Consider the following 25,317-nt stretch of genomic DNA (forward strand, 5'->3'; position numbering starts at 1 on the left):
ACCTCAAATGACTGTGGCTGCGGCTGTGGCTTTGCTTCATTTCACCGGCAAGCTGAGTTCTGAATAATTCTCTGGTAGGCCACTCGGCCTTTGTGCGGCCCTTGGATAACGATAAAAGCCCCGCCTAATTTTGTCCAAATTTGCTGTTTAAACACGGCCAATTTAATTTTCGGCTGCAGACAGGGCAGCTTGCCAAAATCAGCCTGCTGTTTCGCTGTTTCGCTTTTCACTTTTCACTTTTGGCCCCCGAAAGCAATTAAGTTGGGGCCGGACAGAGAGTCGAGTGGGTCGTAGGGCTTTGGTCTATTAAAAAGCGCATTGCACTAAATGCTGTTAAAATACTTTTGAATGCAGCTTGAGTCTGATTAAATCAGTTATGCAGCGGGGCAAAAATAAATGGGTTGAGCAGGGCTCATAGCCACAACCATGGGCCATCATCAAGGAAATCGCTTTGGAATGATGTGATGACTGCCGACTGCCGACAGTTGACTGAAATAGACGCACGCCGGAAAAATGGGAAATCGGAAAATGTGGGCAAGGGCAAAGGCGAACTTTTCAAAGCATCATTAATCATGAAAAGTTGGGTCGGTCGGTCGGTCAGTCGGTTCTAATCCCTGTCCATGGCGTAAGCCTTTGTAGAGCTGTCGATATTTGCTTGTGGTTCTTGGCCCAAATTGGGGAAAATGAAAATGACAAAAGTTCTGGTCCCGGCCAAGCTGGCTCTATATGTATTTATATCTGTCGCTAGCGGAATTATGGTTTATCATATTTGTTTGGAATACTTTGCATTTTTCCACCCTCGTTGTGGCTACCAAAAACACACACGATCCCTCACACACAGAGATGACATTTCCTTTGTCTCATGCTCGTCCAAGTTTCCTGCGTTCCTTTTGTTTTAAAAACATGCTGTTTTTGTTTGGTTTGGTTTTATTTTGTGCAGCAGCTCACTTGGAAATACTGTAAATATTTTTAATTCTTTGCCAGCGCCAGAGGGGCAGCGGCATATTCAGCTTTTAAGCTAAAGCTATGAGAATAATTTGGTCCCAGAAATACTTGCGGCCGAGTTGGGGGCAGAGGGGGCGTGGCCTGTCCGTGGCTAGGTCCTTTGGATCCCGGATCCTGGAACTGAGCCTCTCTGCGGATGAGCCTGGGCAATTGGAATGCCTTTTGTGGCTCGCAGTAACGTCGTCGTCATCGCGTTGATTAAGCCGGCTCGCAGCTCGCAGCTCCCAAAAGCCAAAGCCAAAGCCAAAAGAAAACGCGTTCTGGCCAAGGGGGCGCATTGTTGCCATGATTCCCGCCGTATTCCCCGTACTCTGCCCCGCACTCCGGCGTATTCCCCGTGAAATGGTGACATGGTGGCTGCCACAAAGTGCCGCTGCAAGTGGATAATAACTGACGGCAACTATGCGCATTTGTTTTATGCAGCAAAGTAATGAAACAACAGAACAGTACAGGACAGAACGGAACAGCAAGACCATCCACGCGCAGCATCCAAAAATGACAAGGCGCCCGCTGCCTTCGGGCGGTACAACAACATCAGCGGGGCAAGCCGCAACAGAACAACAAAAATAACAATGGAAACGCTGAGAAAAACAAATATCACCTAAATTAATGACTAATTTTATGGGATATTTTATTTTCAAGATATAAATAAGTTCAGTTTTCTATATCCAGAAATATTGAATTTTGGAACTAACAGAAGAACAATGATCAAAAAAACAAAAACTCTAAATAAAAATAAAATAACACCTTGATTTATCACTTAATTAGTCATTATATTATAGATAGATCATTCTTAATTTGGAAATACCAAGGGTTTTAAAGTTATTTTCATGAAATTAAAAAATTCTGTTTTCTATATCTAGAAATATTTAATTTTCATAAAATAAACAAAAACGCTGAGAAAAATTAAATAACACCTTGATTTATCATTAATTAGTCATTATTTTTTAGATAGGTCATTCTTAACTTGGAATTACGAAAGGACTATAACTTTTTTTTTATAAAATTAAAAAAATATGTTTTCTATATTTTCAAGGAGCTTAATATTGGAAACAATACAAATTTGTTATTACTTAGTTATGATTCATTATTTAAAAGCAAAGTCATACGCATTTTTGCATTAAAAATTATTTAGAACTTAACTTTATGATGAGTAAGAAGTAAGTAAGTAAGAAATGCCATTTTTTATGCTTTAAATTTGGAAACATTTATTTTTGGAATTACAAAGAACGCAGTTCTTGATTAATTTAAGCTTTCCTTAATCTTTTAGATCAAATCATTGGTAACTTCTATCAAAAAAACCCTATTGCTGAGTAAGTTGTTTCTAAATACCCTATAACAAATAGTCTGAAACCATTTCTGACTTGAGAAACACCTTCCAACCAGAGATTATGAATATTTATAAATTAGAAAATTCTAAAAAACCTAGTATTCATTAGCAAAGAACACGATGAAAAACGCAGATGGCAATAAGTGAATGGAGTAATTATGCTTTTGTCTCCGTGCATCAAAGCTGCAAGAATTGCAGCAGGATAAACACGAAAAAAAAAACCAGGAGCAGAGCAACAAACTATGGTTCCCTTTTCTTCCGAGGAAATTGCGTGCATAGTGGAAAACTTTTTCGCCGGGTCGAAGTCAAGAGCAAGAGGCTTCAGCGTCATCAACTGGTTGGTGGGGGTGGTGGTGGGTGGTGGGTAGTGGGTGTTGGGTGCTTGGGTGGTGTTTTCCTTTCGCCCATTTCGAGTGCCAACACAAAGCCAAGATAAACAGCAGGGCAGGGCCCAAACACACACCGCACACACACCGACTCCTTTGCTTTGTCATGGCCGCTGATTTGGTTTAAGAAATGCATAGCAGCATTCCACATTTTCCACTCGGCGCTCACAATGAACGCACCAGCAGGAAAAGCGGTGGAAAAGCGGTGGAAAAAGCAACGGGGGCGGGGGCGACCTGGTTGGGTGGGCTGGTTGAAGGAGGAACAAGAACAGGAACAGGATGCAGCGCCTGGCCGCCATTTTGGCCAAGAAGAGCGCTCGTGCATTCAGCAGTTAGCGTTTTCCCAAACGAACTGTGGTTCACACCTCTGAGATACCCGATTCCCGGGCTATTATCTTTCCTGGGTTATTAACAAACTTATGTCCTCCGATTCCACGTTCTTGGCTTTACCTAGGCGTTCTATTTGCTCAAGGTCACCGATTCGCTTTTCCCCTGCGCACTAGTTTTCATTTCTATCTTCATTTTCCTCTGATTCCTCTGAAGGCCAGGAGTGCCATTTCTATCCATCTTTTTTATGTCGCAGCTGCAGTTACCTGAAAGCCATTATCATCCTCCCCTTTGGAAACAGTCTCTTAATCTGATTATGTCTCTTTATGTTTTCCTGGCTAAAGGATTCCAAAGAAAGAATTGGAAAACTAGAAAAGTCATATACAGCTTTTATGTTGGGTCGTTGTCCCAGTCGCCTGATTGCGTGTGTTTATTAAACACTTAAAAAGCTAAGGAGTAAGCTGAAGTTAGTGATAAGTTAATACAAAAGGTGATTTTTTACCCCAAAGAAGTTTTTGTCCTTTATTATACACACTTTCAATATAGGAATTTGAATATGGAAATGTATAAATCCAAAAGTGCTTTATATGTGGATAGCAACTATGTAACTTGTTCTTAAAAACTCAGATATTTTTAAGGCTTTGATCATATTGTTAGGGATAGAATATGTTATTTCTGGAACAACGAGTAGGTGTTAAGAAATCCATGTCATAAGAGTTATATTTTAAGAAACCTTCTTTTAATACTGCATGCTCTTAGGAACTGTAATATGTGATTAAAAACCTCTTAGATCTCCCATTGTCTTGGATAAGGTGTTCATTTGAATTGTTATATTGGGAAATACTGAAATATATAAAATACCATCTTATATCACTACATTTTCTTAGACTTTTAAATAGGTGATTAGAAATTTCTAAGAAATCCTAGGGTACTTTGATCCACTGTGCCCCACCGCGCCAACACAAATTAGTTTTAACCAGCCCCTGTCACGCTGCGGTGAGCCCCATTGTGCTGCCACCATCGTGGCTGCCGATTAAGTGCGTCGCCTTGGAGGAGGGCCATGGGACCAGGAGTACGGTACCCAATCCTACCGATAAAGGCACTATATAACTAGAACTAGAAGCAGGAGTCGCAGCTGCTGCCTGTTGACATTTCAATGCCTTACGGCCAAAAGTTTGCATTGCAGGGGGTGCCGCCTTATCGTGCGAAAGGGGGAAACGTCTTCTAATCAACATCTAATTATATCGCTCGCCACTCTAATGAAGGTGAGCCAAGTCATGCATGATTGATGATTGATAATTACTGGGGAGGGGGCACTGCGACCCACCCAAAATCAAACATCCACAACAACATCAATGGCAAGGCAAATCAAGCAGCTCGCATATCTATGCCAAAAACACGGGGACCAATACTAATGCCTGGCTGGCTGTTTTGTGTTTGTGTGAGATGCAACATGTGATACACTGTCCTAGTTCCGCGTCCGTTACTGCGTTGTTATGCAACACAATGGCACACATAAACGCAGCAGCAGGGGGTGGCAAAGTTGGGCGGGTGTTGCAAAAAACATTGAGATTGAGTGACACCCAAAGAAGCTTTACCGAAAAAAAACACTCGAAAAGCTGGCTCAAGCTTCGCCAAAACAAACTCAAGCTGAAAATGTCCCAAACTTAAAGCTATATCCTGAAAATATAACAAAAGCTTACAGGACTCGAGAGCTTTTCACAAAGTCTTTCTACAGCGCCACCAGGGTAACAGTCAAGCTTTTCTAACAGCAACACATGGAGGTCCCTCAAAGGGGGTTCCAATACAAAACACACAGTAACATTCAATAACTATAACGAACATTATTTTAACCCTAGAAAACTCAGAATTATACCATCTTTCCTTAAAAGGAGTTCCAATACAAAACACACACAAACATTCAATAACCATAACAAACATTTTGTTATAACCCTAGAAAACTCAGGATTATACCATCTTCGTATAACCGTAGTTTTGGGTTTGTATACTTGTACTTACATTTCGTTAGGTATTCTAAATTTGAAATATAACAAAGCAAAACACAACACACAACGCATTAGATAGGTGGTCTTTATCGATGGGGTCTTAAGTCACTATTGAATATAATATCAATGTAGGTATTATCATATTCACAATGTCTGTACTGCTGCAGTTTTAGGATAATAACGAGGCGCATTTCATATAAAAAATATCTTTACCTACTCCTGATAACTTGTTCCATTAGAGTTACATTCGCTTAATATCTAAAGGGATAATTTAGCTGCAATGCAAGCAGGGCACACATAGTACTATCATTTATTTGGCACTTTGGTATGCGGGCAATTAACTTAATGAGTATTTCTCTTGGGGACTTACCCATATCATCGATTATCGGAGCCATACGCAAAGTAACCCCAATCAACATGAGGCACATGAGTAGCAATAAACAGGCGGTGGCAATTATTGTCCAGCGGGCCCGCTGAGACAGATCATGAGGATCGATTACCTGGCGGGATACAAATAATATATATAATCCTTTTGGAATGTCAGTTTATCTTTAGCTAATACCCACCTTAACAACCTCAGTGTCCAAGTCCTGCACCAGAATTTTGGGTTTTTTGTGCCGATGTCGTTTTTTGTGGCGATGCCTGAAGAGTGTAAATAAAGTAAGCTGTATTAAGGACAATATAAAACACCCAAGCATCCCCTAGATAAATGGATTTTACAGGTTATTCCAAGGAAATTACTTGTTGGCTTGGGAAAAGCATAAATTGATTAAGTGCTTGTAAGAGGAAATAAAGTTTCAGTAACATGGCAATGCTTCTAAAGCTGTTTAATGATTATTTCTGGCAGAAATGTTGCACATTAATCTGTTTAGCTTGTGTGCGCCTGAGCATCCACCTCCTTTTGGCCACACATATGTGGGCTCCACCTGCAACAGAAGCTTAAACATATTTGCTCTATTTCCGTTTGGGTTTTGCAAAACTTCCGCATTACAAAGCTGCCGCAATTTCCCCTGCACCGCAGCGAGAGCTCGCTACAAAACAACATGGCTCGATTTTTGCAACGGAAGTTGCTCCCGGCGATGGGCGGAAAATGAAGAGCGGCGGCAGAAGCAACAACATCAGACATCGTCCTGCTGACAGTCAATGCCATTGTGCCACCCAGCCACCCACTGAACCACCCAAATCCCCTGCCCTTGCCGCCCCACAAAATAGTAGCACAAAGCTTGTCAATCAATTTTTGCCTGCTCAACGTCACGCGAGGCTCCCCAGGGAAATGTGGGTGGTGGCGGCGAAAAAAGGAGGGCAACGCATTAGGACACATTTGGCCATCGCCATCGCAATCGCCATCGCCAATCGGCAGGACATTTATTAGTGCAGTCCAAGGACACGGCCGCTCCTTTGTTGCTGCACCTGTCCAGCCTGTCTGTCTGTCCAACTGAGCAACCATTCATCCATCAGTTGGCCCCCCGAAAATGCGCTATTATTTATGTGCTTTCCGATCATTTCTCAACTCAAGCCGATTTTGGCCTGGCCATCAAGGACAATGTGTCTTGCTGAAAGGATTTAGGTGCTATATCCAATGCCCACTCACCGATGCTTGCGGCGATGCCGCTGATGACCACCACTGGGGACCATCTGCTCAAGGTCGTCGATTTTATCGGCATCCAGGTCCAGGTCCAAGTCCACGTCCATGTCCAGCTGCAGGTCGCAGGGCGAGTCCTCACCGTACGGGCATTGTCTGCGGATAATAAATCACAGTAGCATTGAAAACATGGCCTATTTGCAGACATAATCTTTAATATAAGGCTTATTTCACTACACGCTATTAAATTTAATGGCTTTTCAATTTAGCTTGATTAATATTTTAATGAACTACCTGGTAAATACCATTATTATAGGTTTAAGCCTCTATAATGGAAATTAAGACTATTTTTCATTGTGTACATAGCTACTGGTAATCGTAGATAATTCAATTGAATAAATGCCAGAGAGCTTTAGTTAATGCAAACTAATGGTATTAAAAATAAGAGCTTGGTAGATATATCGTTTAAAAATAGTTTGATTCCATATAATGTCTTACTAATCCCATAACTTCTTAATAGAGCCCATTAGAAAAACAAATTGAAATGTTATACGGATTATTTAAAATGTTATTAGTCCATATTGCAGATACTTTATTCGGTGCTCCTTTTGGTTTCGTAATGAAAAGTTTTGGATTTTAAAGTTACGAAATTTATAAGGACTGAGATATGAAAATTAAATTCCGAAGCCTGCTTGATAAGTAAACCAAAGTTGCAGCAAAATAACTGAGTTATCAGTTTTATTATTTTTAGAATCAAGTTTTATAAACCCAGAAAACAAGTATACCCCGTCTAATTTCCTAAGGGTATAGATAGAAAATGAAAAAATCTCTTGATTTGTTGGTTACTTTTCACATCCGCTAAGTATTTTTCCCCATAATAACTGAATTTTCTTTACAATAGATAGCTTTTATAAACCCAGAAATATGTATACCCCATCTAATTTTGTAAGGGTATAAATAGAAAATGAAGAAATCCGTAATCTCTTGATTTGTTGGTTACTTTTCACAACCACTAAGTATTTTTCCCCATTATAACAGACTTTTCTTTACAATAGCTAGCGTTATGGACTATATAGGCTTTTCCTTTCCCTTAAACCGACTTACATGGGCTGCTGTGTGTCCGGATTGATGCCGAGCACGTGCACGTAGTGCTGGAGACCACTGGGCGTGGGATAGACCAGTGCGGGGTCCGAGCAGCGATGATGGCGCTCTGGGGGAGACGGATGAGATGGGGGATAAGAAGATATGAATGATTGAGGAACCCCTTTCCGCATTGGCTCACTGTCACTTACTGTACTTCCGCTTCCGGCGGCGGTACTCGTCGTCGCTGCCCGTGCTCTGGGCCGTAGTCCTTGCCGCGGAGGAGGTCATGGCGGAGGGCCTGAAGGCTTCGCCCGGCTTCTCCTTCGGCTTCGTTGCACTGCAGCAGCCAGTGGCGGCCACACTGGAGCCCGTCGACGTGGAGGTCATCCGGTGCAGCTTGTCGGGCACCAGCGTCCTCGTCCTGCCCCTCTGCCCGCCCTCGCCCTCGGCCCCCTCCTCCATGGTAATTACCACGGCACTGGGTTCCATGCCATATGACGGACGCACAGCCAACAGTCCAGTGCTTCGGGACTTGCGGCGCTCCTGAATCCGGCTGCCCGTTGCCGGAGGCGTATTCGCGTAGCTGGGCGTGGCATGCAGCGACTGGGAGTCGCTTTGGGCCAAAACCGTGCTCACCGTCACATTGGCGCTGTCCTCCGAGGTGTTCTGGCGGGAGAAGTACCGGGTGTAGGCCTCCGCTCCGCCCACTCCAAAGTCCCCGGCTGCGCCGCTCTCCGTGCAGGATATCTGCTTGGGCAGCAGGCGCCTTCGCTGGGGCAGCGGAGCGGGCAGCGTCTCGATCTCCAAGGCCACGTGGGGTTGCAACTGCTGCTGCTGCAACTGCAACTGCGGCTGAGGCTTGGCCAAACTGGAGGGAACATTGATGTGCAGGCGCTGGGGGATAAAGAAATAAATGGAGTCAATATTAAAATATTTTTAAATTAGCTGAAGACCATAACATAACTCAATAAAGAACTCACAAACTGTTTAAAGTTTTGCGCCATTTTATTTTTTTTGATAAGGCTCACACGTAAATGGTTACTTTAACAAACATGTAGGAAATAAATCGTAATACAAATTGGAAAAAAGTTTTACTTGTGTTACTCTAAATATTTAACAGTTAAAGGCCAATCAAAAATATTTTTAAGTCAAATTAACTTAGATCTGAAGAGGTTTACCTAACCTACAAACGTTACATGGGTATTACAATTATATTAAAATCGTGTTTCTAAAAAGTATAATTCTTCAAAAATAAATCTCATCATAAACTCTTCTAGTATATAGCTATACTATCATAACTTGAACTTAACTAAGTTTAACTTCCCTAAGCTAAACTTCCCTAAATTGAACTAGTTTTGTTGCCAAGATTATAAATCAACATAATAATATCATCTGAATAATAAATATATACAATATCTATAATCTAAATTCTAATAAGACAATTAAAAAAAATACGTATATCGAATAAATCATAAATCATTTAAGCCGATTAGCTTTTACAATTTGCGCAAACCGAATTCGAGTGAAACATTAGAACGTGAAAATCGGAATAGTCTATATAAATATCTATAATCTGAATTCTAATGAATAAGACAATTAAAAAAAATATGTTTATTAAATAAGTCATAAATCATTATGCCGATTAACTTTTACCATTTGTGCAAATCGAATTCGAATGAAACACTAGAACTTGATAATCGTTATAGTTTATATAAAGGCAAATCAAATGCATTCATTTAATGAAACACACAAGTCGAACTTTTTTTTATGGCAGAATCTCGAATGCATTTTCCTATTCACATTATAATTTAGATTTAGATATATTCAAATGATAACTCACCCCCTGCTGAGGCGACTGCATCGGAAACGAGCGCACCACGTGCCTGGGAAAGATGGGGCTGCACTGGGCGCTGATGGACTTGGCCTCCAGGATCCTCAGTCGCTTGGCCAGTCGCACCCGCTCCCGCGACTCCGCCTCCAACATGGAGGGCACAATCACCTCCGCTCCGCCAAAACTGACGGTGCAGCGGGAGCTGCTGTAGGAGAGGCTCTCCAGGCTGCCGCGCAGCGAGGCGGTCAGGCTGTCATCCGCCAAGGTGGAGCTATGGAGGACTCCTCCAGCGCCCGAGGAGGCGCCTCCTCCTGTGGCTGTTACTGTGGCAGTTGCTGTGGCAGTCGTCGAGGTATTGTCGTGTCCGGAGATCGGGGGCAGTAGTTCCGACTCGCCGTTGATCGTTGTGGAATGTTTGGCGGGCAGCTGGGTGGTCCTCGATCTCTGCCCCTCCACCTCCACCGAGCTGATGGATCTTCGCTCTGCATCCAGATCCACCACCTGGTGTGCCGGCGTGTGGGTCTGGGCTCGAACCAGTAAACTATGGCTATGCCGATGCTGCCGGTGCTGGGCTTCCGAGGAATTGCTCAGGGTGCTGGCCAGGCTGTCCTCCAGATTCTCCGGCCGCTTGGGATGAGATCGCTGCAGGCTGGCCAAGGAGCCAGAGGCCTCCTCAATCTCATCCGTCCGGCCCTTGGCTTTTGTCTTGGCCTTGGTCTTGCCGCCACTGTGACTAGTGGCTGGTGGAGATTGATGCTCCTCCGCTGGCGGGGTGTCCTCCCTGCTCGAACGGCGACTGGAGCTGCCAAAGAGTTTCCTGGGCAAAAAAATGCGACCAATGGACTTCCGCTTGCGTCGCTTGGCCCGCTTGTGCTCCTCATAATCCCGCTTGAGGGCCTGCATCTTGTGCTCCACCAGGGTGCTAAAGACAGCCTCGTAGGTGAGGGCCCGCTGGAGATCCAACAGGACATCGTTGGTCGAGACGGCCTTGTCCAGTTTGGTCAGCAGCTGCAGGGATTCGGCGCCACTACCGCTGTCACCACTCTTGCTATCGTCCGCATCCGCCATGTTGGCCCAGTTGGATGCTAGGTGGTGGCTCTGGCCCAGACTTGGGATCTGGTGGTTGGAGGCGGTTGTTGCTGCTGTGGCTGCTCGGCTTGTTCTTGGCGCCTATTTGCATTCTACTCGACGCGTTGACACGTTGATCGGTTTGTTTTGTCCTCGGGGCTGTGGTGTTACGGCTCCTCCTGCTGATGCCCCCCTGCCCGTCATCTGGGTGGCGACGTTTTTGGATGCGTCAGTGTCATCGCCGTCGCCCCCTGGTTACCTCGTCGCCTGGTCCTCCTCCTCGTCAATTGCCTTTTCAATGGATTCTCTTTTGTGTGTCACGATGGCATCAAGTGGCCCTTAAAGGCGACGGCTGCACCTGCAACAACAAGAACAAGAGGCAGCAGAACATTAGACCGACTCTGCCACTCGATTCAATAGACAATCATCGCCCAATATCCTTTGCCCGCCTTACCCTACTTTCCCCCCCCCCCCCAATTCAAGGACTCACAAAAGAGGTAAGAGAATCCACCCGGCCAGGACAGCTTGCCAATAGTTTTGCTCACTTTTCTGGCTCGGATTCGCGTCTGCCTCCATTATGCATGAGTGTAGCAGATTTCAACTTGTTGCACGCACATATTTGTGGGGGAAAATATACACACTCATGCGAACAGGACCCCAATACACGCGAGGGACGGCATTCATGGCATCCTAGCAGCACTCAATGTCGAGTGGTCAGTGATGACCCACATTGTTTGGGATTTTTTGGCCCAGAATGAGGAAAGCGAAAAAAATGGAAATTGTTTTGGAATATATTTTAGCTTAGACCCTGTCTTTCCCTTATTTTTCATTCATAACTAATTCAGGATTAAATATATGTTTATTTTTATAATTCATGACAAAACATATTTAACCAAAATAAACTCGTAAAGAATGCTTCTTATAAGTTTCAAAATCTGATGTCTAAATTTTAGGAATTCGTCTTCTTACTTTTTCAAGAAGAAACGTTCTTGAAATTTTAAGAATTTGTCTTCTTACTTTTTTAAGAAACGTTCTTAAAAATAAAGACAAAAGTACTCTCGACAAAAACAGAAGAAACGTTCTTGAAATTTTAAGAATTCGTCTTCTGACTTTTTCAAGAAGAAACGTTCTTGAAATTTTAAGAATTCGTCTTCTCTATTTTTAAAGAAGAAACGTTCTTGAAATTTTAGGAATTGGTCTTCTTACTTTTTCAAGAAACGTTCTTAAAAATCAAGACGAAATTACTCTCGACGAAAACATTTTTGCAAAGCGAGATAACCCTTTCCCTCATCTTGGGAATTTAATATTGAACTTTTTAGATCGAGGGAACATCCCAAATACCCTTTCCCGACTAACCCACTACATTACATTTCCGCTCTTAGTGAAAACCAACTCCAAGCGCTCATCACTGAGTCAGGACAAGTGAATCGAAAGCATCGGGCTATGACAGGTAAGTGGGAGTACGAGTTACTGTTAAAGCCCAGGCCCTAGGTTGCCGTGTAAAATATATGTACATATGTATGTATGGGAGCTATGGGCCCTAGGCCCGTGGGAAAATGGCAGCGACAGGAGTCCCTTATGGCCTCCAATGCGCTTTTTGCGGCCCTTCATTCCGTATGCATGTATATGTATGCATATAGACCGAATAAAAACCTACAATGGAAATGGATATTGTTTTCATTTCCGCAGTGCACAGTCGCTATTGCAATCTCAGTCGCATGTTCGTGAATGTCGACGCCAGCTGTGATGCAAATGGCACACAAAAGGGTCGCCACAATAGGCGCCATCAACAGCAGCAGCAGCCCCATCATCTAAAAAATGATTAAATGCAAAGTAGAAGAAAATAATGCACAACAATGCTCGAACACAACATGCAAAGGGCGGAGCAGACCCTGAATACTGGAACCCTGAATCCTAAGTCCTGCCATGGCTGGCGTGACTCTGGAAATCCTGGAAATCGCTAATTAAACGATATGGTTGGGTAATAGAAAAAGTTGAGGCCGCCAGTTTGCATAAATTTCAGTTAAGGGGATCAAATACTTGGCCCAGATGCACACATTTTCACACTCAGAGAATAATTGATTCAAAATGATTCTTTGGAATAAATCGCCTCTCTCTGCGATTCTCATTATTGAAAGTAAGTAACTTTAGATGCATGTAACTTTGGAAGTAAATAATTTCGAAAGAAAGTAAAGTAAATTAAGATGCTGTTTAATAAGCTAAGCTTTTTGATGGATAATGACAATACTTTTTGACATTCAATTTGTATATCCCTTGTTTTTGTAAATCACCCTTCTCTGCGATTCTCCTTCTTTTAAGAATTTAATGTTTACAAGGAACTAAAGTAAATTACTATAATAATGGTGTAGTATGGCTCTACTTTCTGACAACAGCCTTGTATCTAAATTTTATTTCTCTAAAACGCCCCTCTCTGCGATTCTCACTATTGAAGCTAAGTGACTTCAAAAATAAATTACTGTTTTGTATCTCCGTTTCATTTCTGTATAAATTCGTTTCATCCCCATCTGTTCTGACACAAACAACAAGGACCTTTGAACAAAAGTTAACTTCCGCCCTCAGCAGAACTTGTGTGAATAACCTGCAAGGCAAAGATGAACAGAAATCGAATTACCTGAACTGGCTACCGAAAACCTAAGCATGCCACACACAGACATTCACCTTGATCCCTTTGGGATTCGCCTGAAAATTGGCTTAAAGCCATTCACTGACCACAGAACAATTTCAATGAATCCAATCCTCAAAGCGAGAACGACAACAATAACAATTTTTGTGAGTGCACACAGCCTAAGCGTCTTATCTCTGGCCCAAACACAATATCCAACCAGCCAGGCGTGCAAACAATCTAGGCAAATGAAAACGAGAGGTGGGGGGGGATGGAGTGTTGGGTTGAAAAAAGGGGCTAAAAGTAGGGGGTGGCATGGCAAACACATACGCATAAATCCAAACAAAGACCACATGCCTTATGGCCAGGGCCATTGGTAGTACCTACTACCACATACTCCTACGTCTCAGTTTCAGGCGGTACGAAAATAAATCATCCGAGGACATAAAACGAAGCCAGGCAAAAATTATAACTGTTGCTGCCACTGCCGCAAAAGTAAATAACACTTAACAGCGGCAACATCTGTCGGCAGAGGAAAATTCAACAGTTGTGCAGAAGCAGAGGAAAAGGTTCTCTCAGAGAGAGTACTTTCTCCGCTTTCTCTCTCTGCGCAGCTGCCAACCTTTTTGGACACTCGAATGTTTGTGGCCACTGTTAACATTTTCTGCTTGTTGCTGGCCCTGCTAATTCAAGGAATGTTTGCCTCCCACGATCTCCCAGAGGGTGTGTGTTTATAATGGGACATCTGAACTTTTTAGCCCAAGTAGTTGACAGCTTTTTTTCCATTTCCATTAGATTTATGCGATTGTATTCGGTAGTTTGTGCTCGCCGGGAGTAACTTTCAGGGCTGCCGAGTTTGGTGTCAATGACAAGCCGAACAACTGCCTAATTGGCGACACACATCGCCTGGCTGCGAGTGGTTTCAGTTTGCGTTGAATGGGTTTATTTAATGACGGCACTTGGATGGGAAAAGTTGGGAGAGCTCATCTTAATTTAGTGGTAGAATAGAGCAAAAATAGAGCAACCTCAGTTTTTCGGTTTTTGTGGCATAACCGGTTAAAAATTAAGCTTAAAAGTTGTTTCTAGTTGGTTCTGAATGAGTTTGGATTCACTATGAAGACTGCAATTAGATTTAGTTATATGGTTTAGGGGGTATTTGTTTGACAGTTTGATGTTTAAAAAAATGAAACAAAACTAAAATGAAACCAATTTTTGTATGTTTTAAACATATTAGTACTGCATGAAAAGTTGGGGGAGCTCATCTTAATTTAGAGTTAGAATAAGCTTAAACCACAGTTGTATGGCTTTGTGGCATAACCGGTTAAAAATAAAGTTTAAAAGTTATCCTAGTTTGCTTTGAATGAGTTTATTCAATGAATAATTATGAATATATCAATTGAAATTGTTCAGTTCAAAAAAGAGCGTGTTTTATTGTTGGGAATTTAGTGTTATAGTGACTTTTGATTAAGAAAAAGTTGTAGGTTTAGTAAATAATTGTGAGTCTTATTTATATTACTAATTAAAAATAAATAAACATTCAATCTGATTCATTAACTCATGATATAAATTAGAGCTCAAACTAACATCTTATGCTTCAAAGCTAACTAACACTGCCAACTATAAAAGTTATTTCAATTTAATTTGACAGTTTATTTATCAAGATAATAAAGTACCATATTTGATATTTCATTTTATACAAATACAAATATTTACAAATATGATAGGTAGTATTATTTTTATTTGCAGCATTGATACCATTTAATTCCGTACAATTTTGCGCACTAAACAAATGACAAAAATTATTATATTTTCGCACGTTTCCGTGTCGTATACGTGATATTCAAGGGCTTTTCGCATATTCCGCAATGGCCAACACCCGGCCATCGGATGCCCCAAATTCCACGCCCCAACCAAGGGGCGCATAAATACGTAATTGTTAATAATTCCGCAGCACAATTACCCGCGCTCAAATCAAGAACGGAATAGCAAATGCAAATTCGCCCGAGTTGCAGCCGGATGGCTAAGGATAGCAGACCAAAAAAGCCGGAGCTGGCGAATACTTAAATTTAATCAACTTCCAGCTGCCCGATAATATATAGGGGATACTGGATACCCCAAAATTCTCAGCCAGAGGGCGTTCAATTATTGACGCCCCTTTTCGCCGTTGTCCTTCGCACATTTTTCGGTTTCGCCAACCGATGCAGCCCAAACATAACAAAACACACAAAACGAAAGAACGAAAAAACGCTGTTTGGCAAATAAAACATGCTCATGGCTTAAAACACATGACACCGAAACGAGAGACGTCGGTTTGTCCGACCAAGGAAAAAAAAAAGTGCTGGAAAAAGGACCCAAAAATAAAGCTGAAAACAGCGTCCACTTTCCCTCCACATCTCACTCTTCCCAGGCACGACCTTTGAAATTAGAGTTCTGAGATGTGTACGACGTAAAGTTGGTGTGTTCGTGTGAGTGAGAAAGTGAGGACAAGAACAACACACATTCAAATGAGTCCTTGGCCGCAACGAGCTGCAGCAAAATGGGACCCCCCCCCTGCCACCTTACCCCCCTGGCATCAAGTGCAACTGCAACTGCCACGGCCCAGCAGCCATCAGCGTGTCAGATAATTAGTGAAAACTGTCTGTGAAGAAACGTCCGTCTGTCGCCAGGTCCATGGGACCATCCAAACGTGTATGTTCAGAGGCACATCCACAGATACAGATACAGATACAGGGGCATATTCGGATACAGATCTGCATCCATGTCCACGTGCATGTCCCTGGCAATGGCAACAGCTGAAAGTCTGAACAGCTGAACATCTGAACATGAGTACGCCTGTGTAATCCGGAGACCAGTACCATGGGAGATGTGGTTCCGTTCTGTTTTTCTAAACTTTCAGTTCTTATAATGCCAATTTTCATCACTTTCTAGGAAATCTAGGAAATACCATATGATACCATACCATACCATGTCATACCGTATTATAAATGTTCATGACAGAAAGAAATAGGATCCTCCCCTAAACCCAACTAAACTCATAATCCTTAATAACAAAAACATCTTCTCCTTCTTGAAGTTCCTTAAAGACAATAATACTATATTATAAAGGAACAGCTTAAAAGTTTTGTACACACCATACCAAAATGTTCATGACAGAAAGAAATACCATCCTCTTCTAAACCCACCTAAGCTCTTAATCCTAAATAACATGAACATCTTCTCCTTCTAGAAGTTCCTTAAAGACAAAAATACTATATCATATACTGTGTTTATTACTGTGTTTATGCTATGCCTATTTCGTGAAATCAATTCATGAAATGAGCAAATTCGTGTGTGCATAAACACCATTTCATGAATTCGATAACTCACGAAAGTTGACTATGAATTCAGTCCCAATTTACGAAATGCTGAGGCACAGCCTACTTCACAGCCTACTACTCTATAGAGCTCTATATCAAATTCGAAAAATTTGACAGCTTTACTAATATCATTTCATGAATTTGTCTGTGTTGTATAAACAGGGGCTATTATAATTTCATGTTTTGAAGAAAGCATGAAATTCATAGCATAAACATAGTAATAAAGGAACAGCTTAAAAGTTTTGTATATATCATAGACGAAGCTTAAGGACATTGTAGTTATGTAAAACAGAAAAGAATTAAGGTTTGAATGTTTTATTTTTTTTTAAATTTTTAAAAAAGTAGTTGGTTTTAGTAGTAGGAGTAGTAGTAGTAGTAGAAATAAATAATGTCACTACCAATTTGATAAACTAAACTAAACAAGCCCTAAAATTTGTACTATTAAATGTTTTAAAATATTCTTAAAACAAAAGAGGTAGTGAAAATGGTTTTTTCTTTTGCTCTCTCTTAGCGAAAAGCTCTTAAATATCAAAGGAGAGCTAAAAGCAAGACTGCGAGTAATTTTATTGTGAGTGAAAACGAGAAACTGCTTTAAAACGAACTAGATTGTCTAGAAATATCTTGAAAATATCAAATAGATACCAACTTTCAGCATACAAATAGTACTGCAAGTGTTGCAGACTTAAAGTAAGTATAAATCAAACAACAGACAATTTTCATTGATTAAGTTTCTTAGAAAGCATTTAAAAATTTTTAGAATATAACATTTAGTTGAACTTGCCTAATCCAAGCCACCACTTCGAGCAGAGAAAGCGTATTTCTAGAGCAAAGGCAATAGACCCTTTGACAGTATACAGTACAGTATCCCTCACCCCAATCCCCCTCAAATGAAGTAATTTAAATGCAGCAAAAATAAATAATTGGAGGAACGTGTGCAATTATTCCGGGCCCTGATCCCATGGTGTAATTGTGCCTTTTGTGGAGCGTCTGAAATGCAGGCTGACAGTTTTATGACACAGAGGTTCGTATGCAAGCCTTTGCGACACTTTGGTATGTGTGTTGCAGCCATAGCAGTGGTTACTGTTACAGGGAAACTGTGACAACTGTGGACATGGTAGCCCTTCTCCCTTCCAGCAGCTGATGTGCTGCCTCAGCTCAAGTTCGCAGGGGATCTCGGGTTTCCTGACCCGACCTTGAACCCCGGCCGCAACTCAAATGGGGCTCACGTGGCGTATGCGTAATGCTTATCCCATCGCTGAGTTCGTGCCTTGGAATGCGTCGCGTCTTGTTTATTTATCGAAGACAGGCCGTACTGCTCGTATTTATAGACCTTTCAGAAATACATCAGCCACATCAACTTGCGATTTCGGCTGGTTCAACCGTCGATATCGCACAAATCAAACTATCAAATGGAGATTTTTGTTTTTCGGTGTCGGGGTTGATATAAACACACCCGAATCCGAACTAAATATTTACACGTCGTTTTCTGTTTTCATTCCATGTTTGTTTGCCGCCCCACCTTCTTCGCCCTGCAACGCTTTTCCTTTGTGTTCCGCTCCGCTTTTCTCGACTTCGTCCGGTTTCAATTCGATTGGTTTTGGCATTGTGCGTTTGGCATTTTTATGAATGGCACCAGGCTCTTCTGGGCTTCCCAGCAAATTCCATTGTCTAGGCAACAACAACCGAATCAGGCGAAACCAATTAAATATATACCTTTTACTTTTCCTGTTAATTTTTGTGTTTAATTTACCCGCTGTCGTACAAGATGTACGCAATGAATCCAGCAAGATTAAAGGGAAATGGGCAAATATTGCGTATACGCATGAAGGCCCACATAATTGGTGGCCCAGCCCTGTCAAGTTGCCCTTGTCCGGTGAAACAGAAAGGTCGGCGGAGGAAAACAGGAAAATAATGAAACTCGCATTCCATTAATTTCCATTGAAAGTCATGAGTACCTTCGATTGCCAATGCCCTTAACTTGAGCTGGGGTCTATGGATTATCCAGTGGGGCTTTGAAAAAAGTCTTAGCCTTCCACTAAGCTATGTATAGAATTTTAAAGTTTTGTTTAAATATCAAAATTGTTCAAGATATATAGATATTTTAAATAATATGATCATGATCTGCGAATTTTGTAAGTACTTAGTTAAAAGACATATTTCAATCCTTAACTTCTTTCGCAGTAAAATTACCCAATGTTTAAATCATATATAATAACTTCCATAGCTTAGACTTTTCTTTCTCTAAGTATTTATAAGGGGAAATGGTTATATTGGCCCTAATTGTAGGTATAAATATATATAACTCAAAGTCAACATAACTCAAACTTTTTTGGTGGCAATTAAGAAAGCTCCACTGTATATATAATTAGCTAAATACCGACTATACTGTGCCTGGCAGATTAAAGTGCTTATTTCAATTACCCCAGAGTTTAAGAACATGTCAAAGAATACATAATGATTTCCCAGGACTAGGGAAACCCATTTGCCAGAATGATTTATCGTTCCGAATATGATCTGCAAATAACTCAAGAACTTAAGAATAATCCTAGTTGCCTGCAGTTAACCCTGCCACTCTCTGTAAACCCAAATATATGGGGCAATCATTTTTATTGACTGTACAGAGAGCAAGATACTTTCGGCTCGGGGAAAAAGTAGCGCTGCAGTATTTATATTGTTGTTTTTAAAATTGGCTGGCAATGTACTGTTGGTGTTGGTAATGGCGCCACATTTGTTCACGCTCCCAAAACCGAACCGGAAGCAGGGGAAATGGGGAAAGGGGGGAAAGCAGTGGGGCCAGCACTCAAATGACAATCGATTTGCGAACGCAAAGAGCGTAAATACAAATCAAATATGCATTACACAATTGGCCTGGCCAGGATTGGTTGTTGTGGCCATTCTGGTCGGACCAGACCTTGGCCCGTGCTTTCAAGTGGAGTCCACTAGAAGTTCGCCCCTTTTTATACCCGTTACTCGTAGAGTAAAGGGTATACTTGTTTGTTCGGGAAGTATGTAACTGGTAGAAGAAAGCATTTCCGACTTATCAAGTATGTATATTCAAGATCAGGATCTTTAACCGAGTCGATCTAGCCATGTCCCTCTGTCCGTATGAACGCAGAGACCTCTGAAACTTAAAAAGTAAGGATTAGGCATGCAGATTCTAGAGATTCTTGCGCCGTGCAATCTTATTTTAGCAGAGTGCCATGTCTATCGCACATTTTTAAAGATTTCGTAAAAGTGTAAATGAGATTTTGTGTTGATTATCAATATCTATCGACATGCCAAAAATAGTTAAAATCGGAGTATCCATTAAAAAGTTATAAGCAAATAAAGAGTGCAATCTCGGAAACCTCCGATTTGCTACATGCATAACTCCATCTCCCTCGCACTCCCTTTAGCTAGCGGGTATCTGATAGTCGAAACCTTTGACTTCTCCCTTATTTTTTGTTGCCCTTGCCGTGTCCCAGGAAAGTTTGCCGTGGCATTTGCTCATGTTTTACTTGCGGGTAATGCCCAAACACTTGTAAATTTAATGGTCCCGGGCTATGAAACAACATTTTCGACTTGGCCCCGCCAATGGAAAACAGAAGAAGATTGGGCGCACTGGCAACATCTGCCATGGAAACTTTCTCACGCATTTTTAGTACTATTTAATTGCTGGCATTTAACGGTCCTTGGGAAAAGGGGGAGGGTGGAGGGATGTGTGGGCGATTTTCCTTCGTTAAGCTATTAATTAGAACGTTCACATGCACACAAATACACCCCCCATCCACCGCGAAGCTGGCGAAATTTATAGCTTTTTATCGCTGCAACAAGTTTATCTCGTCTTCCTGCTAACGGATGCTCATTACGACCCCGGTTGGGATAAATGGATAAATGGCCGAATGGATGGATGGATGATGGCTAATGAAACCCTGGGACTTCCCTTTCAACAGCCACCGATATCCTGCTGGCTGTGCGCAAAAATATCCGCAGATTCCAGTGAGTAAACAACGTTTTTTATTATTTGCCACACGACTGAACGCGCTGCAAATAATTGTGAGGCTACCAAAATCACGCAGTTATTGAGTGGATAATGGAGGGGAAACGACCTCCGCAGGGTGGAAACCCCATCTGCAATTTCCAATTGCAATTTTCGGCATTCGTAAAGTGGCAGGTTATGATTTGGTGATGGGGCTAATTTGATTTTCAATTGACAGAAATCTGTTTTCCCAATCTGCTTTTCCTGACGATTGCTGATTCATTGGTTTTTTGAACGGCAATCACATGTCATTGGATTATGAATTAAGTATGTGTTTCTACCTATACAGTATTCTCTATCTGCAAGAGTTTAAGCTGAGTGGTTAATTGGAATAACTATTAAATATTGAACAGTGGTTGGTAATTGAATTTGTAGAATCTTTAAGCCAAACAACAGTTTTATATAAAATGTATAGGGAAAGAATTTAAATGTAGATGTTTTGGAGACGTTTCACCAATTTAACATTTAAGTGCCAGGCTTTCATTTAAATTAAAACAGCTATCCTACTTTCTTAACCCAAGTAAACCTTATTTCTAAGTTTACTAACTAAGCTAACTTAATATTTAAAGGTTATTTGTAAAAATGAATTACAAATATATTTAACATTTTAAAGCGAAAATAAAAAAATTTTAACTAGACATCGGATTTTAGTTTTTCTTGTCTGCGGTCTAATAAATCTAAGGCTTTTAAGGTAAGCAATTTAAAATACAAGCTTTTCGAAAATAAAAGCATACCAAAAATAAATAAAATCTGAAGTTCAATTATAATGTTTTGCTAATAAATCTAAGACTTTTAAAATAGGCTCTTTAAAATACATGCTTTTAGAAAATAAAAGCTATTTAAAATAAATAAAAACCTGAGGCTCTTTAAAATACATGCTTTTAAATAATAAAAGCTATTTAAAACAAATAAAATCTAACTAAAATATTTTGTTTAATTAATTTTTAGTTTAGTTAATTAAACACGTTGTTTAATGTCAATAAAGATACTATAAGATACATGAAAGGACTTCATCAAACCTAAGATTGTTGAGCTATTTTTCCTCTGTGCCTTTCATTTCAGTTAACGATTTGCCAGTCTGCATTTCAATGGACCGAAGGAAGTCGCTGACAATCGAGGCAGAAATCTCATATCGATTGGAATTCAGGCGGGACCTGGCCACTCACCCTGCCAGTTGGAATCCAATTTTAGCCCTTCGCTTTAGCCTCGCACTTGCTGCTAGCTTAAAGTGGCATTTATTAAGGCCAACACCCCAAGAGCCACAAAAATACGAAGGCTTTGGCGCAGGGATAACGTGTGTGAATGCGACCTAAGCAGAATGTTTGCTTATATGCATATCTGTGTTTATGTTTATGTACGTTGCGTCTTGTTGCAGGGAAGAATCGGGGATACGGGGGCAAGGTGGCGGAGAAGGAAAAGTCGGCATCAGTTACCCAACAAACCGAGCCATGGGGCAAAACAGCTTATCCTTGAGATATAAACTGACATTTAAGCAACTCGGGCGTATGCATAGCACTCACACAAGCATGAAAACACACACACGCAGACACGTGCACAAAGGCAAACACACAGATACACACACACACACACACAGCCGTAACCTTGCAGCACGCGTTTCCACCAAAGGAATTCCCCCGCCCCTGCCACGCCCCTTCCCCGTGCGACTTTTTAGTCAATTGCATTGATGGGTAAAAATGTGTTAGAGTGAAAGTGGGAAATGGAATAGTTTATTTGGCACTTTAATCCTGAATTACGTGCCGCAGATTAGCGCATGGTGGCAAATCAACATCAGAATCCCCAGGTGGAAAAAGTTCGAGCAATTAAATTAAATTGCATTTATGCATGTCGCCTCACCCACGCAGCCACACATGCAGCATACGCACACACACACATGCAGACAGAACACGTGTCGTATGAGCAATCCTTTTGTCTTTGCTCTGGCTTTGTTGTTTTTCTTGTTTTTCTGCTGGCTGTGTGCGTTTTTATTGAAATTAAATTGTTCGTGTTAAATTTCACCGCCACAAATTGTCGTTCTGCATGTGTCTGCGTGCCTGGGCGTGAGAATGTGTGCGTGTGTGTGTGTGCTAGTGTGTGAGTTCCTGCTGCCACATTGCACGTTAGTCAATGTCATGTTGCCCCACACTTTTTGCACACGGCGAAACACGGAAATTCCCTTTTTATGATTACAAATATTTGAATGCAAAATGGTTGAAATATGTCAGTTATTTTTTACATTTGGCCACAGAAATCTCCAGTGATTGTAAATAACTTTAAGGGTGAACTAAAGGTCTGGAAAGATTTAAAACCACCAAACGTTAAAATATTTTGCAACGTCCTTAAATGTAGAATTCGCATTTATAAGATTCCTGAGAAATACATTATTTTATTTACACTTTTTAATAACTGTTAAATAATCTGTGCTATCTTAAAGGTCACAAGGAAAATGCCTCGATGCATTGATTTTTTAATTATGCTATAACAACCTCTAAAATAATTATAAAAAGGTAAAGGTATTTTTCAGCATTTCCATAAATATATAAATATATTCTTTATAACGTCTTTAAGTCCAGAATTTTTCATAAATATGATTCAAAGAAATACATTATTTAGACTTTTTAATAACTAATTAATTTAAATAACTAATTAAATAAGATATTACATTATTTGACGTAAACTTTTTAATAACTAGTTAAATAATGTGTGCTATCTTAAAGGTCATTTGGAAGAAGTCAGGATAGCAAGTAATAGCAACCTCTAAAATAATTGTCAAAAGAATCATAAGCTATTGTTAAGTTGTTTCATAAATCAATAAATCTTTTAAACCGTCTTTAAGTCTATAATTCGCATATATCAGATTCCAAGAAATACATTATACTATTTATACTTTTTAATAACTAGTTAAATAAAGTATAGAATTCCAAAGGCCATATAAAACATGTCTAAGCTTTGACTAACCTAGTGGAGTTATCTAAAAAAGTTAAAGCAACCTCTTAAACAATTGTAAATAAATTCATAATATTATTATAAAGCTTTTTTATATAGGTTGCCAAGATACAATCTGTAGAAACTTCAGCAAATTTCACACAGCCATACGCAACTAAAAAGAAATAGCTTTAATATTTAATTTACCAAGTATATTAATCTAAGTTTACCACTTCAACTATACGATTCCTTTCAGTGCATCCCGGGATTACCCAGTTCCATTCCCACACTCCCCCCAACGCAGCTATGTCAATTTGTGGCCTGTTGTCTCTTCGCCCGGCTGGCATGGGAAATTGTTGGCCGTGCCACGCGGCGTATGAGCAACATTTGTGGGGCACTTGGAGAGCCAGTTGCACATACAAATATGCAAATGCTGCAGGCACTTACAGGTGCTCGACAATTACTTTACAGGTCCGTCTGTGCAACAGTTGCATACCCCCAGCTGCCTAAAATTCGGTGACCTGTTAAACACCTTTAAGAAACTTTTGCGTTGGCCCCCTTTGTGAATCCTTAATGCCGAAATGCTGGCAGTTGACTTATTCGCATTTGCTGGGGTTTCGGTTGGCAGTCTTAATGCTTGGGATAAACCCGCTGAAAGTGGGTCAAGTCAAAATAGTTCATTTTAATTTCAGCACAGAGAGACCAAAAGAGCCAGGCTTTAATCCATAGTATAGCCTTAGTTGAGCCAGGCCAAAAAATATTCTTTAAGCTATGCCAAACTTTAAGAATTTATTTAACTTTGCCTGAATCTTGTTATAGTTTTCTCATTAAGTTAAAAACTTTAGAACTGTTTTCAGCCATTAATTATCTTCAGGAAAAGCTGGAGAAATTTTGAACTTTTAGGTAAAATGAGTTGAACAAACTTTGTAAATTACCCAAAGCGTAATTTCGAATATTTGCAAAGTTTAGTGGATAGATTGATTGATTAAACAAAAAAATGCCCAGCTATTGAACCCCTTATTTGTGTCCAATAGTTTCCGCTTAAGATAGTCTAGTATTTCACCCATTTGAATCCCTTTCTATTTGACTTTATCAACTGTAAATGCTGATGTTGACTTAGTTTAATTGGAATTTCCCCCCAACCGGTTGGCTGTTCAAATATCGAGCGCGCTTTAGAGCGAAATTTAAATCGTGTTAGCCAAGCATTTCAATGCTATTCGCTTGCGGTATCCTGTTTGAGTAAATGTTTGCTTAAATTGTGGCCAAAATGGTTTTCGCCCTTTTTGTCCAGCTGCAAGGGGTTGACTTCAAGGGTTCCGTAGTTGTAGCCGTAGTCGTAGCTGCCTTCCTTGTTAATGCTAATTGCATTTTGTCTGCCAACCTGCTCGGAGCAAATGGAATTACGGAAAATAGTTGCCGAAGACAAGGGGCAGCCAGCTGGCAAGGCCAGCCCGCAAAACCGCATTCGAGCCACAGAATTGCTGGCTAATTCAATACGGCACAATTTGCTGTTCATTTCTGCCTAGTTTAAGTTTTTTTTTTTTGATTTTTTTAATCTTTACATATAGCCGCAGGGAAAGATCAATAGAGGTCAGGCGATTTATTAGCCTGCCGCAATTTGCATTGAATATGCAATGATTTGCTCATGATTTATGGCCAGTATATCCTGCATAAGGTATGCAGCCAGCTCATCAATTAGGCACGACAAGTGCGTATGTAAAATGTGTGGATCGAAATGTCAATGCCGATTTATGGTTCAAAAATCGGTCAGTTGGGAGAT

At 40.8% G+C, this 25,317-nt stretch overlaps 1 protein-coding gene across 4 annotated transcripts in view; it reads right to left on the reverse strand.

The window, feature by feature from the left end:
- The window catches only part of LOC119552159, an 85,415-nt gene that overhangs the window by 54,872 nt on the left and 5,226 nt on the right, over positions 1–25,317 (reverse strand). For all 4 annotated transcript variants that reach the window (XM_037861977.1, XM_037861975.1, XM_037861978.1 and 1 more), the window contains exons 2-7: positions 9,560–10,976; positions 7,929–8,613; positions 7,741–7,846; positions 6,646–6,792; positions 5,621–5,696; positions 5,425–5,554 (exon numbers count right to left, since the gene is read on the reverse strand). In XM_037861977.1, the coding sequence (XP_037717905.1) occupies positions 5,425–5,554; positions 5,621–5,696; positions 6,646–6,792; positions 7,741–7,846; positions 7,929–8,613; positions 9,560–10,618 (2,203 nt within the window). In that variant the 5' untranslated portion in view covers positions 10,619–10,976. The remainder of the gene's footprint in view (positions 1–5,424; positions 5,555–5,620; positions 5,697–6,645; positions 6,793–7,740; positions 7,847–7,928; positions 8,614–9,559; positions 10,977–25,317) is intronic.

Source organism: Drosophila subpulchrella, chromosome 2R (genome assembly GCF_014743375.2).
Source record: "Drosophila subpulchrella strain 33 F10 #4 breed RU33 chromosome 2R, RU_Dsub_v1.1 Primary Assembly, whole genome shotgun sequence".
NCBI lineage: Eukaryota > Metazoa > Arthropoda > Insecta > Diptera > Drosophilidae > Drosophila > Drosophila subpulchrella.